Source organism: Nelumbo lutea, chromosome 3 (assembly GCF_056320005.1).
Source record: "Nelumbo lutea isolate HS-2025 chromosome 3, American lotus-T2T, whole genome shotgun sequence".
Taxonomy (NCBI): Eukaryota; Viridiplantae; Streptophyta; class Magnoliopsida; order Proteales; family Nelumbonaceae; genus Nelumbo; species Nelumbo lutea.
The window spans coordinates 114,887,255-114,907,751 of NC_142686.1; the positions used below are offsets into that span (position 1 = coordinate 114,887,255).

The following is a 20,497-nucleotide window of genomic DNA, read 5'->3' on the forward strand; positions in this document are numbered from 1 at the left end:
TTCTACATGCACAATATACTTAGCAAGTTCTTGTCTCGTTTTTTCTTGTGAATATCTAAAAGTGCCAAAACTAGTCCCCCTCCCAATTTATGTTTGGGTTGTTTCTCTCCCTTCATCTTTCTATCGCTCATGTGTAAGCAAATGTTTGCTTAAATGACCCGTACCACCCTTGCTACAATAACTAAAGTCTTTCTTATAGTTTTGGCAAACGACTCTTTTCCCCTTCCCATCAATATCATCTAATTTGAAAACTTTCCAAATCGGGCAAATCAGCTTAAAAGCCCTCATTTTTCGCCTAGTATCACTACTACCGGGGCTAAAAGTTCAACTTCCATTGACATCAATCGCATCAGTGCTAACACTATCGTGATACGATTGAATGTCATCCATGGCAAACATGTTGGGGAATCGATTTTCAGAAGTGTTGACCATTTTTTTTAATTCTAAAAAGATAAAAATTAATCTAATTTGACTTACTCGGATTGTCGGTTCAAAATCCCAACCTGATTTCAACGGGTGATGCCTTTCAATGTCCAAGCCTCCTGAATTGAGATACTTGAGCTGGATGAGCAAGCCTTCTTCTTATTGCAAGTCGAAAGTTCGATAAAGTTGAGACTTGAGAATTGGAAAATGCTGAATCAGACAATCAACTAATTAGAATTTCTCAGATTGCAGATAATTGAGAGAGAAAGAGAAGAAAATGGTGGAGGATATGGCTATTTATAGGAATTGAACATAATTTAATTGCCCAAAATACCCAAAAAGCTATATATTATTTAGTTGTTGGGAGGGGTATTTTGGTCATTGTAAAGCTACTTATAACTTTACCCAAAATACCCCCCTAAACTAGTTGTTATATAGCTGTTGGGGGTATTTCTATAAACCCCCCAAAAAAAAGTTGAAACTAGTCGTTGGGCCCCCCCAAAGGGGCCCAATGGCTATATTCCCGGGCGGGTCGAGCGCGGCCCGCTACGAGCCTATCGGGGCCGTGCTTCGTGCCGTGTCGTGCCATGCCGACCCATGGGCCTCGAACCCCCAACCCAGCATGGCACGGACCTCCGTGCCAGGTCTGGCCGGGCTGGTCCAAAATCGTGTCGGGCTGTGCTAGGCCACGGGCGGCCCAACCCGATTTACACCTCTACTAAAAATAAATGAAAAAAAAGCAAAGAAAAAAGCAAAGAAAACTATCAATAATCATTCTTAAAACATGATATTTTCTACATATAAAAGCAATTTAGACATAATATAAAAGAATATCATTCTCAAAAACATATCATTTTATATATATCATTCTAAAAAAAATCATTCTCAAGATTAAATATACACGTAATCTATCATTAAATGAAAATAAAAATAAAAGAACACCTTGTTCAAACGAGATCACTTTGGCGCCTCACATGCCCATCTCAGCATGCATTGGGATTGGGGAACATCTCCCATACTTATCATGGGAATACATGGGTGGGACCGTGGGAGTTGTTGTGGGGCACCCTCTTGGGGGCGCCAATCTAATCTCTGTTCAAACTTCAAGCTTGAAGCTCTAATAATCCAAACACAAAAAGGGTTGTGACAACCGTTAAATAATTAAAGCATGATCCCTCCAGTGAAATTGTGACACCTGGCACCTCATGCAAATCAAGTGCAGCCTCTTAACAATTGGGCAGCTCGGCATAGTTCGGGGAGCTCGGTATAGCTAGGGGCAGCTCGGCATAAACAGTTGGCCACTTCGCAGGCAGCCTGGCGTCTTATGAAGAACTCGCCACTTAGGGGTAGCTCGGCACTTACAGGTAGCTCGACATAGGCAACTGGCCACTCCGCAGGCAGCCTGGCGCCTTACGAAGAGCTCGGCACTTACAGGTAGCTCAGCATAGGTAGTTTGGCACTTAGGGGCAGCTCGGCGTATCGCAGGAAGATCTCCTACCTGACAACCGTACCTAACAAATCCGGAGGCCTGCGCCCATGTCTCTCGCTAGGCGGCGCCATGCCTTCTAGTCCTGAGAGTTGTCCCTTGATTGGCAGAGCTGTACTCTGCAACAGTCGCCTGCACCCGCCACCTCTGCTCTAGCAATAACGACTGCGACAGAGAGACAGAGGCAGTTACGCCTGACTTGATAGAGGCTGTTACACCTGATTTGACAGGACACCACTATATAAGGGCTCCGACCCCCAAAGACAAGGGGGAGAGAATGAAAAAATGGAGGTAATCCTTGCTCTCTAGCTCTCTCATTTCTCTCCAAGCTCCCTACAATCAGAATGCTAACTTAGGCATCGGAGAGTCCCCGCCGGAAAAATACCTCCGGGTCCTTTGATTCAATTCTCGCAGGTCTCTCAACTCCTGCCACCGACAAAGGAGAGGAGATCACCTCATGCAAAGGGAAGACAAGTAGTTCTCCGCTAGGGAGCTCATCATTAGGTAGCTCTCCGCCAGGTAGCTCGTCACCAGGTAGCTCTCCACTAGGGAGCTCATCACCAAATAGCTCACCACTAGGGAGCTCGTCACCAGGTAGCTCTCCACTAGGGAGTTTGTCACTTGTCACTAGGTAGCTCTCCACCAGGGAGCTCGTCACCAAGTAGCTCACCACCAGAGAGCTCGTCACCAGGTAGCTCTCCACTAGGGAGCTCGTCACTAGGTAGCTCTCCACCAGGGAATTTGCCACCAAGTAACTCATCACCAGACAGTTCACCACCAGGGAGCTCAATCATCCTCTGAGTCACAGACCACCTGGGAGCAAGTCAAATGACAAGGTACTTAGCCAAAAAATTGGTACGTGACCAAAAATGGTTACATCACCCTAGGAGTAGGTCAAATGACGAGGCACTTAGCCAAAAAGTTGGTACATCACAAAAAAAAAATGGTACGTGACCAGAAACGGTTACATCAAAGCACAAAGGGCCCATTCGTTTGTAGGTAAATATGTATGGGAAAGTTAGTCAATCGATAACTTTTTCCCATTAACCAACTTTCTCATGTTCTTTTTGGGCCCAATAGTAAAGCTACCATTACTTTCCTGGAGAAAACTTACCTATTTCCTAGGTGGATAAGTAATTTTCCCGATTAGAAGAAATTTTTACAAAATATGATGGGACCATTTTACCCATTTTAATGGTTACTTTTTGTGGGTACAAATGTCATTTTATTGTTTACCTAGGAATCCTAGAAACCAAAAGAACATGCGCAAGTGTATTTACCCAGATAAGTTACATTGTTACGAACAAGGCCTATGGGATTAAAAAAAGCACTAATGTTGTGTTAGTTTGAAGAAAAAAAAAGGGAAAGGAAGGGAAAGGTAGGGAAACCTTTATAAATCTTGAATAGGTTTCCCTACCTTTTACTTCAAACCAAACATAGCCTAAGAGAATGATACAAAAATGAAAAAAAAAAAAAAACATATATAAGAATGAAAGGTCCTTGTTTGAATGTAAAGCGCACTAGATTAGAAATAGAATGTTAGATAGCAGTCGGTTTGAGTATTAGAAAAAAATTGAAAATGAAATTAAAACTTACCAACAGGCCAAAACGTTGAATGTGAATCATCCAAATCCGATTGCATGTCGCTGGAGATAACCTATGGAGTTTCTGGAACTAAATCCCTCATTCAATGATGCTGGGATCTCTGTTCTATTCTTCTCAAAGACAAATACTCCTTCCTTTCTTCTCAGCAAATCCTTTATACGAAAAAGAAAAACAAAATGAGAATGAAAACAAAAAAGGGTCGGGCAAAGGGCTAGGACATGACTGGCATTTTCAAAAATTTTAAACCTAAAATTTGTAAATAAAAAATAAATTCACGATATGAACTGTTGCTCGCTAACCAAGTCATCCGAGTCAGTGGTTCAACCACCCAGGGTCAACGTTTTGTTGACTTGATCAACAGTTTTTCATTAAAAGACAGATTTTGATAAAACCTGAACCGGAAAAGTGGTCGGGTGATAGTTCAAATGGTTTGACCATCTGGGTCAATGACAGGTTGAAAATGTTGACAGTGGGGTTTATAACGGATACGCATACGACTGGCCATATGGGTAGCTGGATTCCAATCCAATGCAATACACAAGCCACAATTCAGATTTATGGCTAAGAATCCAATGTTCCTTTTTCAGATTTATGTGGGGACTAGTGAAAGCTTATTTTCTTGGTATCACTTACATGTCACTTATCCAAATAAGTGATATTCATCTCCTAAATGGGTAAATAAATTTTCCACTTAGGGAAAAGTTGCCAACACTTGAATGAGACAAAATTACCCCTTTTAATAATAGATTTTTATGGATAAAATGGTCATTACCTTATTTATGGTAAATACAAGTATGGTAAATACAATTATCCAAATAAGTGTTTCCCAAAATAAAACTTACCCAGATAAATAACTTATAAAAAAGCGAACGGACCTTTATTTCCAATCATTTTTGCATTTTTTTTAGCTCGGATCTACAAATGCAATCAAAAAATTTTTAACAGCCTAACAGGGCTCTGGGGTCATGCTCAATTAATATTGCAATAGCGTGGGCAGCATTACAAAACATGTCTCATTGTTTATCTTCCACCTGCCTCCGTACAAGTCTTGTTTACGGCCAGGCCCATTAGAATTTTGGCAAAATGTTAAGCCCGAACATAGCCCATAAACAGAGGTCTACTGCTCACCTTGTGTGCACCTGGATAAGCCTCAACGTTCAATATTCTCATGTCTTTAGAAAAGCTAATTTTGTAACTGAATTGATTAGCTAATGTAAGTCGAAATATTGATTTAAGTGGTTCTTGGGTTTTTAGGTATTTTCGCTTATATTTGTTCTGATTCTTAGGGAAGGGCTACCCCATGCTGTGCGTAATCCGGTTGAAGTTCGAGGGGCAAGGGCTTAGTTGAATAACCCCATTCCAACTAGCTAGGTTGGATCAGATCTGAGTTGAAGAGGTTTTGGATCAGGTTCGGTTTCAGACAAACCCATACTGAACCCAACTTGTTGACATCTCTAAGGTGAGTTCTTTTTTCTTTTTTTCTACGAACCAACTAGCCAAGTGATGACTTAACCCACAAAATGAATGGTTTGGATCCATTAAAAAAAATAATGTAATCCCAACCTAGCATGGTTACCAAATCCCAATCCAGAGATCAGATTAAGTCAATTAAAACTCAAGGAGAACAAAGATCATTCAATCATTGGTAGATCAACACGTATGAACATCTTCATCTGAGTTTTATGAATACGGAGAACGAACTGCATGAACACTACTAAGTCCTAACACTGTAGGTGACTGAAGCTCAAGATCGCGAAGAACAAATGAAAGGAAATAAGTAGGTTACTAAGACAATTCAATCAACCCAAAGAAAAAAGAAGGAAATAACTAATACAAATTAATTATTCATCTTTCAGTAACACAATGAACTACTCAAAAGAAGACAACTTTTTTCCGTTTCTTTTCTAGAATAGTAAGTTAAAATGACACTGTGCAACCACCCTATGATTTCGATTATTAATCTTCAGCTGAAGGAACGTCACTTAAATCAAGACCCTCAACGGGCAACTCTTGTGTAAGTGGACCTAGGATCCCATCAGAGCTGAGAGTCAATCCGCTCTGCAGAGAGTTAAAATTAATAACTACAATTAGAAGGGCTTAAACTGCAGATTAGATATGCAAAACAACTATTTGACCTTTTGGCTGATAATAGTTATCTGTGTCTTTGGATATTTAATCAGCATGTATTACTTACTCTTTTACAACCTAGTAGTCGACCTACATTAGAAGGGAAAATTTGGACAAATAACCGAAAAGAAAATACCTCTGGCTGGAATCTTAGCATGTCAGCACGGGCCATAGCTTCTGCTTGAGCAATTCTCTGCCTGAATGTTTGAGCCATCTCCTCTGCCTGTTAAAATATGATCAAAGATGTATAGTTACAAACCTCAGAAAAACTTGGGAACGACAGTAAGCACTGTGGGAAAAAGAACGAGGGGGGAAAGTCAAAAGGAAAGGCAGGAGTAGATTGAAATGCTTCCTGCCTATTCCTCCCCAACCGTACAGGGGAATATACAATTTCAGTAAGAGAAGAAGAAAGGCAGGATATGTTGAAGGTATCCTGCCCATTCCTCTCTAACCAAGTATGAGAAAGTAGACAATTCCATTGATCAAGACTAATTAGACCTATTCATATTGAGAAAAACTAATATTTAGCTACAAGCCTACAACTATGCAAAATACGTGATAATTATAAAGAGATCAACAGCTCTTATAACAAGACTTGCCTTCTCAAAAACAAGTTTTGGATTGCGAATCATGTCTCCTGGTGTAGGCTCCAGCTTTTTGGTAGAGAGACTCACTCGGCCTCTCTCACGATCATGGCTCAGTATCATGACCTATACAGTGAGAAATAATTATAAAATAATAAATATGAAAATTATAAAGGATCTTCGCTAGAGAACCAAAAGGTCATAGTAATATACCTTCAGGGTGTCACCAGGTTGCAGAACAGTTGAGATATCTGAGACACGATCGTGACTAATCTGGCTAATATGGAGAAGGCCATTAATTCCACCAATGTCAATGAAAGCACCATATGGTTTCAAGCTCTGCACTGTTCCAGTGACAACTGATCCAATTCCAAGTTGTGCCTGACTATCAGCCATAGCCTTGCGGTTACTCAGGACTAGTCTGGACTGTTCCTCATCAACCTCCACAAATTTCAGTGGGAGTTCCTTATCAAGGAGTTCCTCTGCAGTTGATTTCTGGTAGGCACAAATTTCAGAGTTCATAACCAAAACGGGCAAATTGCAGTTTCCATGTTTTAGATTTCACAACCTTATACGAGTAGAAATAACTAAAATGGACTCTAAAAGCCTGGTTGAAAACTAACTGTTGATATCTGTGAGAATGGAACAAATCCACGAAGACCTTCCACAATTGCCACCACACCACCTCTGTTTCCACCAACAATCTGCAAATATAAGTTTTATTGGGAAAAAAGAAAAACAAAGTGGTTATTGAAAATTGTAAAGTGATATTTGATCAAAAAAGCTGTGAAGTGATATGGTATGAATACCAACAGAAGCACAACTACACACAATGATAGGCCAAAAAGAAAGGTAAACCAGTAGATGATCAAGAAGGATTTTGACCAACAAACAAGGATAGTTAGGAAATATGCAGTAGCTTAAAGCTTATAGAGCATAAAGCTTTTTTTGGTAATAAACAAAAAATATTAGGAAATAAGAATGAAAAGTACAAAAAAGGTGATAAAATATCACCCACACGCAAAAGAAGAAACAACCCCCAAAACCAACCACCTATATGGGGTTGGCAACATGAATCCTGTTTGGCCATTCCATGCTGTTTAAAGCCAATATTCATCGTGGAATTATGAGTGTATATATATATATATATATATATAGGAGTTGGAATCCAGTGTGTCTAGGAGTTTCACTTAGCAAGACGAAAAAACATGACTTGGGATCCAAAATCTATACTTAAAAATGTTTATGCATCCTTTCCTTTCTATCATCATATTCCTGTAATAGATTGATACTTACTATTAAATGTTCCTGTATCTCATCCCTACGATCATCATATACCTATAGTAGATTGCATAAGTAAATTTAAAAGTTTCCCTTTTACTACCTAGATGCATCCAAAATCTATACTTAACCAAAATGGGATTCTGCATCTTTTCCTTTCTATCATCATAATCCTGTAATAGATTGATGTTTACTATTAAAATGTTCATGTATCTCATCCCTTCTATCATCATGAGTGGGTGTGGGTTTGTGTTGCTGGATACCCATCTTATATGTCATGTTTTTTGTTTTCCTTGTGTATCATTAATAAAAACATACATATCTTTCGCTGTTGCTTGTCACAAAAAGAAAAGAGAAAAAAAAAAAAGAATTGTAAGTATGAAATGTAGATTATGCTCCCTACAAATAATTTTTCATGTGGCCTCATGAGAATAGCCATATGTAGAAGCTTGAAGTAAGATACTACAAGAAGAAAAGTAAAGGCATGCTTCACACCTTACCCTTGACGACAACATCCTCTGCCTGAAGCTGTCTGCATCGTTCCCATGCAAGTTCATACTGGATTGATCGTAGGCTCAAGATCAAACTGTCGTCAGCTTCATTCTCTCCAATAATTACAAATTCTTCTCGTAAACCAGGAACAATACCTGCTTCCTCTACATGCTTTATTTTGTGAATGCATGCCTCTTGGACAGGTAAGTATGCAGAAGATTTTGCAGTAGTGTCAACAAGTGCTCCATTAGTGTCCGTACAGAACACTGTTCCTTTGACCTGAAAGAAAATTAATATAGCAAACAACCTTTCCTCATCAGAAGAATTACATCCAAACAAAAATACTGAAGCATTGGCATTGGTAATGAACAATCTTTCAAAAGCTGGGTTAGATTGGTCTATCAATTAGCCCCTAATTGGTTGATCTAAGCCAAAATCTGAAAGGCAAAAACATGGACTACAACTATTGAATTACCCCACCAACTGTTGAAAGAGAATGGTTAAGAGTAAATATATAAAAGAATTTCTCAGCTTCTGCTTCTAACAGTAAAGAGAGTTCTAAGCATTGTTATGCAATAGAGTTAAAAAACTGTGGAGTAATAAAATTGTTGGTTCTGGTTCTAGAAATGGAATAGCACAGTCTACAAGAAAGAAAGAAAAATAAAACATTTGTTGCTTGAAGAAAAAATCCAGACTTTGGCAACTCAAGCTTTTCTCGAAATTGACATTTCTCGCTAGCCCCAACAAGGAAGTACAAGTCTAATTATATAGAATACCAAACCCAGAAAGAAATCAGCAATCTGTAATTAACAAATTGTTGTCTTCGTTGTGCCTGGAATTAGTAAAGTAAATTCAGGAACATAAGTGGCAAAGAATTACAAGAGCAACAAGAGAAGAATACACAGATTTAAATGGTTCGGGATCGGATTAGGGTTTCTTTTGGATGCCCTAATCCAATTACAATTGAAATCGAAATGTTCCCACAACACCGCTGCAGAAGACATTGTATGGACAAATTTCACATAGCGTCCTTTAATACAACACATTCTTCATCTATAGATAACAAACATATTTCAAATTCATTCTCAACAGAAAACGCCCACAAAAATTTGCAAAACCAACTATTGGGGAACACTTACAAGAAGCAAATTCTCTAATCAATACAGAGAATTTGGCTAACCGAATCACGAATTCGCTATGTACTAACATATTTAGCAATACTCACTCATTCAAAGCATTAAATTCCTATCCTTACAAACGTTTATTTTCTTCACTAGAAATAATAGTACAAAATCAATACCAGGAACATTAATTTATCATTTTAAGGTTTGTTAAACAGTGATTTAGAAACCGAAGTAAAAAATTATTTAGCCCAGCTACAATAACGCATTCAAACTCATAAGCATCAATCAAATAGTGTTCATTCCCGTGTTTTTCCATAAAACTAATAAAAAGAAGTCAACAATAAAACATCTCACCTTGGTGCCAATTTCGGAGTTGAAGTCGTATTTGTCGAGCGCGTTGTGAAAATCTTCAAGGGTAAACGATACACCTTCCATTGGAGCAGTTCGACAACGTTCGTAAGCTTCTTCGAACATGTCCTTGAGCTTCTGTCTCTCTTTGGTCTGAGCATTGGAGATGGCGACTGCAGATACAACACGGGAGAAGGTGGCTTTTTGGGGTTTCTGAGAGCTGGGTTTGGAGAAGCGAGACGAAGGTAGAGGTGGGCATCTCAGGCCTCCGAACTGCTGAGCCAAAGATGCCATTTTCAGGGATGCAAGAATAGTTCTTGTGGTCTACTCTTCTCTGCTTACGTACAGTAGTAGTAGCAGATGAGAGAGGAAAAAGGATTTATCATCACCGGCATATTAGTTTTGCTACTTCCGCAACGCAGATAAGATAGAGAGAGAAAGAACGTTGGGTGGGAGTTCACATGTGCGCCCCACAAAGGGCGCCTCACAAACGCCTCATGACATACCCCAGCGTGCATTGGGAGCATCTCTCGTACTTATTATTGGGAGATGCTCCTAATACACGGTTGAGATGTGCAATGAGGCGTTTGTTGGATGCCCTCTGGGGCGCAGATGTAAATTCGGTGGGTGGGGTTTCAGTGTTTTCACAAGGAGGTCCCACTTGTTATAATCGATGTAATTGGACGGTAATGATCATGTGAGTCCCTACCATCCAAGGAAACAGAGGGTCAGAGATCTTGCATCCATTGGCATCACAATAACTGATGAAGTCATCATAAAAAAGAAAATTCTGATACACGGCGGGAATGGCCAATTGATGGTGCCTCAGTTGGTAAATTATTCGTCGGAGTGGAAGCCTGGGATCAAATCCTGCTGTGGCCCTTTTATATAACAAAATGTTGAAAGGCCCTTTTTGTGCCGCGGAAATGTAAACTCTTAATAAATTATTAATAAAATGAAACGTGAATAACACAACATTTAAAATAACTTCACAAATAGATGTCATATCAAATTTAAGTATGTATGAGCATATATATATTTAAGTTAAATTAAATCCGATTTTATGAAATTAGATAGGATGGAAATATATATTTATATAATAAAATGAGTCAAATGACTTTGTTATTAAATTTTATAAACAAAATGAAACATGAATAACACAACATTTAAAATAACTTCACAAATATATGTCATATCAAATTTAAGTATGTATGAGCATATATATTTAAATTAAATAAAATCCCATTTTATGAAATTAGATAGGGTGGAAATATATATTTATATAAGGGAAAATCTATGATATGGCATCATATCGTAAAACTTTGACCAATTACAACCCTTTATGAATTTTGTTGAAAATATATGTAATCGGTCCTTATTTTTTGATGTTGGATGATTGATTGCAAGCACTTCTAATATCATATCTGTTCATCATCATAGTCAAATATTTTTTATAAACAAATTAAGGTGGGGTTTAATAAATCTTAAATCTGAAACTTAAAAAGTTAAAAAGATATTAAAAGTGTCTAAAATATGAGAAGAAACATTGGTATTTTTTGACTTTTTAGAAGTTTTAAATAAAGAAGGTTGTTTGTGTTGGATCAAACTTTCAGCATCTAAAATTCATTGATTTTACTATTTTTACCCCTAAAATAAACTATTTGGTAATTTTGAGTTTAATTTGCATTATTTCATGAAAATAATTTATCAATTTCAAAATGTTATTGAAAAATATGAGTAAATTATAAAAAATAAAAAAATATATTAAAATAAGAATAAAATTGAAAAATGCATATCAATTTATAAATTACAAATAAATTATTAAGAGTTAAAATAATAATTAAAATAGTAATAAAGACCATGAAGCAATAAAAATTTAATAATTATCAAATTAATATCTTAAAACTATTAAAATATTTAATAATTAATACAAATATAATTTATAAAAAAATAAAAAAATAATTTATTAAAATAAGAATAAAATTAGAAAGAACTGTCGTTGCTACTGAGAGTTGCAGTGACTAGGGGTGAGCATTATTGGTTAAAACCAAACTACCGAACCAAGAATTTTGGTTTTGGTTTTTGTCGGTTTTGGGTAATTTGGTTCGATTAATTTGGTTTTCTGATTTAGAAACCAAAAAAATCAAATTAGCTAAAATTCATTATATAATATATAATATACAATATTTAATATTTAATATATAATATGCTATATATTTATATATTAATATGTTATATATAATGTATTATAATGAAATTAAATTTCATAATATATATTATAGGTTATAATATATAATATTATATATATATATATATATATATATATATATATATATATATTAACTAAATTCGGTTTTTAACTAAAATAACTGAAAATCAAACCAAAAATTTTGGTTTTATTGAAAATCATTTTCATTTTTTGTTTTCATTTTATTATTTTGGTTTTAAAAATTTCAGTTTATTCGGTTCGACTTTTAACTGAATGAACCGAATGCTCACCTCTAATTGTAACATATTAGTAAATTTCATTTCCTGAGCACCCGATACCATTGTTGTTGTTGTAATAATGGAAATTTATAGCATTTAGAAAAAAGGATTTTTCAAAGAAAAAAAAAAAAGAAAAAGAACTATGCCTAAACAACCTTGTTTTGAATATATAGATTCCTGATTTAATGAGACAAGGGAAGATATTACAAATATTGGCGGGAGGGGGGGGGGGGGGGGAGAGAGAGAAAGAGGAAGTAATGATAGGTTTAAGGATGATATCGGAAAAACTTAAAACCAAGCAATCTCTATCATGAAAGGAGATCGACTTCAGTGAGTGCAAGGTCCGTTGGAAGCCTTTACAGCCTTGCACCGGAAACATCTCCGTACTTCAATGCTTTATTTCATGGGGACATATTCCCAATGCAAGGCTATAATGCCTGTTGGAACGGGTTCTGCACTAGTTGAATCCGATTTCTCATTAAAGTAGTAACCAATTAGGGTGGTTTCATAAAAAATTCATAGGGGGTTTGATTGTTCAATGCTCTTTTAGTATCATGCCCTCTTGGCATCATAGATTTCCTTAAGGCTATGTTTGGTTGTTATGCAATTTTATTTGCACTAGCACAAATGCATGGGAGTTCAAACAAAAAAAAAATGAAAATTCTTGTTTTATTTTGTTTTGGTTTTTACTTTAATCTGCTTTGTGTCTTAACTTACTTTATTTGTACTACAATCAAACAAAATAAGTTAAAATTTGAAACAAAAATAGGCCAGAATTTACACTCAAATCATTTACACAGTCATGATTTTACATCAATGCAAATAAAAATTTGCATTGCAACCAAATACAGGTTAAGGCTCAGTTTGGAAGGAATACAAATACATACAAAATAATACAAAATGCAAGGTTTTGCAATATACATATTTATATTTATACTCTTTCCAAATTGAGCCTAAATTTTAATATGGAAAATTAAGACACAAGAGAGTTTTTATGAGGAGACATGTTCTTAGCTATAGGTTTATGTCAATTTGGCCCATCCCCATGGGGCCCTACCCCACTCGTCTCAGTTCGGGTAGGACAAATTCGAGGATCTCCATTCCTGCAGAGACGAGGATGGGATTGGGATTTCTAGCCCTTATGAGGTTCAGGGTGAGGATGGGGTGAGGCATTTTAGTTTGGGGTCGGGGACAGGGCATGTAAAACCCAACCCCGCCCCAACATGTTGCCATTCCTAGGTCGAGATGTATGAGATTTTGATGAAAATGACAATTCTAACCTTCATGACTAATATGGGCCCATATGTCACATAAGTTATATTATCAAATAAATTGTATTATTCAATTAAAACAATAAGTAACCAAAAAAATAAGGGATGAAAGAATGGAATTGGATAAATAATGAAAATGGTGCAAATACAATGGAAAAATGGGGTTAGACCGTGGGGTTTCACGCATGCACAAAGTTGAGAGTCCACAGAAGTAGATGACTTGCAAGTTGACGTTCGAAGGCGGGCAGTCCCTAGAAAATATACAAAAGATTGGGGACAGTCTTATCCCAAGAAAAAAAACAAGTACTTAAAAAACCATTCAACTCTTGTTTATTTTTTAAGTGTTTATTTTCAAATTTTAGACTTATTTATCAAAAAAGAATAAATATTTATTTTCCACTTATTATCTCATCTCAGCACTTTCCAAACAGGGGATAAACCCTCCCCACTCGAGGTGGCAATGGGAATAGATCCCATGGTTCCCCTATACCAAAGTTGTAAATGTAATAATCAATTGGCTTGAAAGAATTTATTTATAGGAATAGGATGTTCTCTCTCTCTATCTCTTTCTTGCATCCACGTGCCCCTCAATTATTATTATTATTATTATTATTATTATTATTATTATTATATCAAGAAGTAAATAAATAAAAATTAAGTTCTGTATATATAATGATGATACCTGCCTTGGCTTCACATTTAGGCCACCATGCACTATAGCTGTCAATGGACTCTTAAAGTCCATATCCGATCTAGATTATCTCAATTTTGAATGATGTATTTATATAATCATAACGAATTTAGATTTTGCAATTTACATTCGATTATTAGTTTGATTGGATACAAATTTGAGTCCATCGGATCTAGCTCAAATTCAAATACAATTAATATAAAATTTATATAATTTCATTTGAAATTATAAAAAATATGACTTTATATATTATAATATATAATTATTAATAAATCCAATATAATATGTTTATATTAGTTTATTTTTCTATGTCAAAAAATTTTAAGATGAAATTGGAAATAAAAAAATAGATAACGGACAAACCGTTCGAATGGTTTTTAGAAAAAATCCGGTTTTAGAGAAAAACGGAACTGATCACCTAACCTGTTCCAGATTTTTCCAGTCCGACCGTCCGATCTGGTTTTGAAAACCATGCATCAGGACTTAAATTTGAATCTAATATAGTGAAATCTTCAAACCCCGTCAGATTTCCGATCGGATTCAAATGTCATTTTTTCAATGATAGGATCGGATTCGAATTTTTCTAAATCCGATCCGTTTACAGCACTATGACCCTCAGTAAGCTTGAAGTCCAGCGCCCGTTTTTGGATTTGCTCCTCACACAGCGACCCCGCATGCGCGAGCGAGCGAGAGACTGAGAGAGTACACTTTGAACGAGAGGATGTGATAAAAGCAAATAGCTACCCCTCAATTAGCTTGACGTCCACAGAGAGAGAGTGAGAGAGAGAACTGTGAACGAGAGGCTGTAATACAAGCAAAAGTGGGGCTCGTCTTATCCTTGTTGAGTAGAGGAGAGGTGAAATAGAAAATATGGGAATGAGGCGACCTCCGGATTCAAACTCAACCTATCAAAAATACCTCAGAACTCATTTTGAGGAGGAGAAGAAAAGAAGGTGAAGGGTATGGCCAGGTTGGTGGTGGTGCAGCAGAAACAGCCTTCCTTCTCTCTCCTCCCATCTTCTCTATCTGACTTCAATGGCGTTCGATTGAGTAACAGCTCAATTCAGGTAGAATCTCGCCTGTGACAGTTTCCATATTAAAAGAGTACAATAATCCATTGTCTCTGTCTCTTTCAAACAGAAACGTAATTGCGCAATGAGGTGGATTAGAACTATGCCCAATTCCCAGTGAAAAAGTCTGTCTGCTTCATGGTCATTGGGTACATTCAAATTGCTCAATAATTTCCTTCGCTTGGTTGAGCTTTGAGCACTTGGTGAGTGAACTCGGGATTCCTTACAGTCGATTCACTGCCCAGTTGTTGACTCACCATAACAATTGAAGGAAATTTTGACCAACCTTACGTTTCCGACCATTTGAATGGCTCGGTAACGACTCATCGTATCTAGTTTTCCGAGATAAAATTTTACTGACCGACTTCGCAGGGCTAATAACCTGGTTTTCAAATTAAACAAAGAAAAGGCGACTCTGCCATCATTTTATTCTCAGTAATTCATTTTTGTTGCAGCAGTTCAGTAAGAGGAAAGAATGGCAAGCAAAGGGAGCATTCCAGGTGAAGGCATCAAGTGCCAAGAAAATTTTAATAATGGGAGGAACTAGATTTATTGGCGTGTTCTTGTCGAGGCTCCTTGTCAAAGAAGGCCACCAGGTGTTCACGTTATGTCCTCTCTTAATTTTAACCATTTGGACTTCGGGTTTTTTTTTTTTTTTTTGTGTGTGTGTGGGGGTGGGGTGGGGGGGTGTCGTAGTTTTAAATTTTTTTTTTTTTATTAATACTTGAGGACGGGCCCAAAATACGTGGTTGGCAGGTGACTTTGTTCACTAGGGGAAAAGCACCCATCACCCAGCAACTGCCCGGAGAATCAGATCAAGATTACGCAGATTTCTCTTCCAAGGTAACCATTGCGTTTCTCCTCACTGGAATCGTTTGGATCTGCTCCTTGCGATTCCACGACTTTTGCAACAGTAATGCATGCATAAACTTTTTTAGCCAGCCAAAAAAAATAAAAAAGCTTTTTAGTGGGAAAGCTTCCTTTGGGTTTTTTGTACTGGAGTTTTTTTTTTTTTTTTTTTTTTTTGTGGGGGGGGGTTCTTTTTGTGCTGTAGATAGCCTTTTATTGTGTGTTTATACTCCATTGAAGGCCATGATTTTTGGTTTTAGCCCCGCACTACCACAATACATTGTATTTGGTTTTGTGACCGTTGGATATTTATCAGATAAATGGTTATTTGAAAAACATTATTTTAAATGTTTATTACTTTTATTATTTGGTTGAATGTTTTATGGGCCTTTTCAAATAATACCTCATGCATTTTCGGAAAAAAAAAAAGTAATTCCTCATAAATTTAAAAAAGCGCCTCGCATAAGCATTTCATTTTAATAAAATGTCAAGGCAGTGGAAGAACAAAAATTTGAAATTTCCTCGAATTGTCATGCACATAAATCATAAAATTTCTGTTTTTTAGTATTTATTTGATAAATATTGAAATCAAATAATTGTTTTATACACAATAAACGCCAACATCTACATGAAGCTGATGTGATGGTGTTTTTTCGATTAAACTCCCACGGAGCCAAAAATAGGCAATGTCTTAGCAAAAGTGAACTCTGGTCTTTTAACGATAAAGTGGTGAAAATATTTGACAGCAACAAGGGTCAAGGGGTGTGCAACGGCTGAGTTAAGCTAAGCCCCTTGGAACTCAAAATTATTTCCGGGCCAGACCACGGGTGAGAGGTGCAAGCCGTGAGGTCTATATCCATGCTTAAGAAATTTTACGAAAGTCATACCCAAAATATATCGATTACCCTTGAGTCTTGACCCCCTAAATTCTACCAAACAGTGCCATACCTATTGTCCCCCTTGTGGAAGGAGAAAATATATAGTCTCATAGTAGAAAAAGCAACAAACTTAAGATTTTGCCTTTTTAAATCCTTCCACTTATCAAAATAGGAGAACATGCTTATCATTCGTTGGTTCAAGAATGGGAAAAATTCACAAGTTTAATGTTTTATGATATCGGAATTTTCAATCCCGTCGCTTAAAAAAAAGAAATTTCAATCCTGTGCCTGCGAATGATAGTTTTTTTCGAAATAGGGATTGCAGAGTAATAACAACACAATTGAGTATTCGTTTTGAACGAATGCTAGAAAAATATTTGGCAACTCCCTCAACAAATTAGAAATTAGAAAACAATGTTAAAAGTCATCAAAAATAGTTTAGACATTAAACATGAAAAAATATGGCGTCTAACCATGGTCTGTTGAGTAACAAGCTACACTTGAGTCCTTTTCTCATTTAATAAATGGGTCTTAAAATTGCCATGCAGGCCCATGGTCGGCAATTCTGTTAATAATGTACACATTGACAAATGTAGAATCTTCTCAAAATCGTATTCGTCTTATTTGATATAAATGGCATATAATAAGAATCCAGTTATTTATGTTAATTTGAGATTAACAAATTCTTTTCTTTATGTCTGTAAACCTTGTTGGTTGGTAGATCTTGCATTTGAAAGGAGACAGGAAGGACTTTGAGTTTGTGAAAACCAGCCTTGCAGCCGAAGGCTTCGATGTCGTCTACGATATAAATGGTCTCTCTCTCTCTCTCTCTGCAATATTTTGTGTTTCATTCTTTGCACATATCCACTGTTTAATGTTTAAATATTGTTTTTAGTTGAAAATTTCGAATTCATTAACACAGGAAAAAACACACAGAGATCATACAACAAAAATGACTAGACACGAAACAAGGAAACCAAATAAGTTAGCCTAATTAGAGAACCCAAGTGAACCAAAATAAAAAGGTTCACGCTAAAGAACTCAGCCATCCAAACGGGAGGTTGAACAAAAATTTCTCCGACAGACATAGGACCCTTTGAGGTCCTAGTTAGAGGGAGCAGCATGAGCCGCTGCATTTGTTCGTCGTTTAACATAATTGAATCTAACATTTGTACTAATGATAGTTGTAGTTATGTTCAAATATTCATGGTTATGATTTCTTGTCATTCTTTCAGGACGAGAGGCGGATGAAGTAGAACCTATACTGGACGGACTACCAAAGCTAGAACAGTAAGCCTTCTCAATCTTTCTAATGTTCGGGACATCCTACTCCAAATCATGCACATATGAAACTTTGTCTTTTGACTATATAAAGAAAAGGATGTTATATCAGTCACTATGTCTGCGATTGACATCCCAATATATTGTCTTTGTTGCTCTATCAGTCAGTAGCCTGATTGGACCATCAAGACATGTATAAGGTAGCTAAACTTGAATTGACCAAATAGATGGATCCAAAATTGTTTATACGCCATTACATTAGGGCTATTGTTGTGTTCGCATCTGCTATCACAGCAATTCAGGTGATGCTATGAATTTATTCCCATCCTAATCTGTCCATGCTTGAATACCATTACATTAGGGAGTGCTGCAACAATGGTCACAACAGATATGGTTTTGCTAGTTGCTATTGTTTCAGATGTAATACAACCAAGAGCTTTAAAGTTTAACCATTATAATAATGGTATTCAAGATTATGATAACAGCCTTTGTAAAACTGATTGCTTGTTTATTCTAAACCAAGACTAATTCTGTTACAGGTACATATACTGCTCGTCAGCCGGTGTGTATCTGAAATCTGATCTTTTACCCCACTTTGAGGTGAGTCCCACCATTTTTATGCCAAAATCTAAAGTGCCTTAATTTGCTTCTCAGGTCATCCTACAAGGTTTCCAATGAATAGAAAATAGAAATTAGCAAGGATTTGGTCTCGTTTCTAGCTCATAAGCTGAAAAATATGTTGGAAGGTTGAAGCCAAAAGAACACATCCATTCATTTTGTTTGACATGGTGTGGATATATCAACGCCAACTCTTTGTCCACTTTCTCTAACAAGATACTGGGAACTCTATAATCTAGTGCCCGTTGAGCTCAAAGAGTAGGCAACTCTTTGTCCAGTTTCCCTAACAAGATACTGGCAACTCTGTAATTTATCTCCCCACCCCATCCCGACTTCTCTCTAGTAATATCAATACCACTAGTAGTAATGTAATATTAATTCCTGTGTTGCTGTTTCTGTTGCTGTAGATTGACGCAGTTGATCCAAAGAGTAGGCATAAGGGAAAGCTTGAGACTGAGAGCTTGTTAGATTCAAGGGGTGTCAATTGGACTTCTATTAGGCCAGTCTACATTTATGGCCCTTTGAACTACAACCCTGTGGAGGAATGGTTTTTCCATAGATTGAAAGCAGGTCGGCCTGTTCCAATTCCAAACTCTGGAGTCCAGATTACACAACTTGGTCACGTTAAGGTCAGAAATTCATCTTTTCAATTTACAATAATCAGCAGACATGATTTGGCTTATATTAAATTGTAGTACTTGAATGACGCAAACTAAGTTCGAAGCAAATTCCAGGATTTGGCGAGGGCCTTTGTTCAAGTTCTTGGCAATGCAAAAGCAAGCAAACAAGTCTACAATATATCTGGGGAGAAATATGTTACCTTTGATGGATTAGCTAGGGCATGTGCTAAAGTATGTATGTTAATATATTATATTGGAATATATAGTTTATTAACTGGCATAACGAATTAATGGTGGTTTATTTATTTATATCTTTGTTTCTCAGGCCGCTGGATTTCCTGAACCAGAGATTGTCCACTATAACCCCAAGGAGTTTGATTTTGGTAAAAAGAAGGCTTTTCCATTCCGTGACCAGGTAAATCTACACCTACGCATTGTTGTCCCTATTATTGGTAGAGCAAAATTGATTGATAAAATAAAGAACAAAACGATATGAATTCCATTGGAGCTAACCTAGTATTTTATCAAGATATTGATTGGGAAATGAAAAGACAAATCCGTGGTTACAAAATATTCCTAATAAAAGGTCTTTTCCACAAAGACGATGCAAACAATCTAGATCACAAACTAATGATATGTAATGAAATGCAGCATTTCTTTGCATCAGTTGAGAAAGCTAAGACTGAGCTGGGGTGGAAGCCTGAATTTGACCTAATTGAAGGTCTTGCAGACTCCTACAACCTAGACTTTGGCAGGGGAACTTACAGGAAAGCAGCAGATTTCTCCACAGATGACATGATCCTTAATAAGAGTCTTGTTCTCCAGAGCTAGAGCCTTTCTTTTAATCCTTCACAACTTCATTGCAAAATTGGTTAGCTTATCAGATGCCTGTTCAGAACAAATTGTTTATGTATCATGTTTATTGCAAATGAATGTTGAGTGCACAAAGAAAAGAAGTTGAATCATTCTCCATGTGTCATGTCTGCAATAGTCTACGTAGTTACTTTTCCACACCATGAAAAGACTACATGTGGAAGTCATTGATAGGAGCTCATAAGTAGCTCCAATATGTGATAAAAAAAAGGAAAGTAGACTAACATGTGCATAGAAGAAGCACTCATAAGTTATTTGTTACAGTTGAAGGGGGTAGAAGGGGCGAGGGTAGACCAAAAAAGGACATGGATAAAGTAGTAAGAAAAATTTTAAACGCCAATAATTTAACCATGGATATGGCATTAAACAGAACAGACCGGCAAAACAGT

At 36.6% G+C, this 20,497-nt stretch overlaps 2 protein-coding genes across 3 annotated transcripts; one reads left to right on the top strand and one right to left on the bottom strand.

The window, feature by feature from the left end:
- Positions 1 to 5,313: 5,313 nt before the first annotated feature.
- Positions 5,314 to 10,175, bottom strand: RPS1 (ribosomal protein S1). Its single transcript, XM_088975818.1, has 7 exons — positions 9,477 to 10,175; positions 8,002 to 8,277; positions 6,849 to 6,929; positions 6,439 to 6,720; positions 6,237 to 6,351; positions 5,778 to 5,860; positions 5,314 to 5,572 (listed from the first exon to the last, which is right to left on the bottom strand). Exons 1-7 carry the CDS (start codon positions 9,762 to 9,764, stop codon positions 5,471 to 5,473), a joined length of 1,227 nt encoding a protein of 408 aa, XP_088831944.1. The 5' UTR covers positions 9,765 to 10,175; the 3' UTR covers positions 5,314 to 5,470.
- A 4,380-nt stretch (positions 10,176 to 14,555) lies between these two features.
- Positions 14,556 to 20,200, top strand: CRB (chloroplast RNA binding protein). 2 transcript variants are annotated; one of them, XM_088975820.1, is made up of 10 exons: positions 14,556 to 14,986; positions 15,448 to 15,585; positions 15,746 to 15,832; positions 17,438 to 17,528; positions 17,952 to 18,006; positions 18,537 to 18,597; positions 19,023 to 19,244; positions 19,350 to 19,466; positions 19,561 to 19,650; positions 19,887 to 20,200. In XM_088975820.1, exons 1-10 carry the CDS (start codon positions 14,882 to 14,884, stop codon positions 20,064 to 20,066), a joined length of 1,146 nt encoding a protein of 381 aa, XP_088831946.1. In that variant the 5' UTR covers positions 14,556 to 14,881; the 3' UTR covers positions 20,067 to 20,200. The 2 variants fall into 2 exon arrangements, with proteins under 2 accessions (XP_088831946.1, XP_088831945.1); XM_088975819.1 differs by having other exon boundaries at positions 14,572 to 14,986; positions 15,445 to 15,585.
- The last annotated feature ends 297 nt before the right edge of the window (positions 20,201 to 20,497 follow it).

Coding starts and splice junctions, on each gene's coding strand:
- RPS1 (XM_088975818.1), bottom strand. CDS start 9,764: ATGGCATCTTTGGCTCAGCAGTTCGGAGGCCTGAGATGCCCACCTCTA. Junction 8,278..9,476: donor ACTCCGAAATTGGCACCAAG/GTGAGATGTTTT, acceptor ATTTTCTTTCAG/GTCAAAGGAACAGTGTTCTG. Junction 6,721..6,848: donor CATTCTCACAGATATCAACA/GTTAGTTTTCAA, acceptor TGTGCCTACCAG/AAATCAACTGCAGAGGAACT.
- CRB (XM_088975819.1), top strand. CDS start 14,882: ATGGCCAGGTTGGTGGTGGTGCAGCAGAAACAGCCTTCCTTCTCTCTC. Junction 15,586..15,745: donor TTGTCAAAGAAGGCCACCAG/GTGTTCACGTTA, acceptor CGTGGTTGGCAG/GTGACTTTGTTCACTAGGGG. Junction 17,529..17,951: donor TGTCGTCTACGATATAAATG/GTCTCTCTCTCT, acceptor TCATTCTTTCAG/GACGAGAGGCGGATGAAGTA.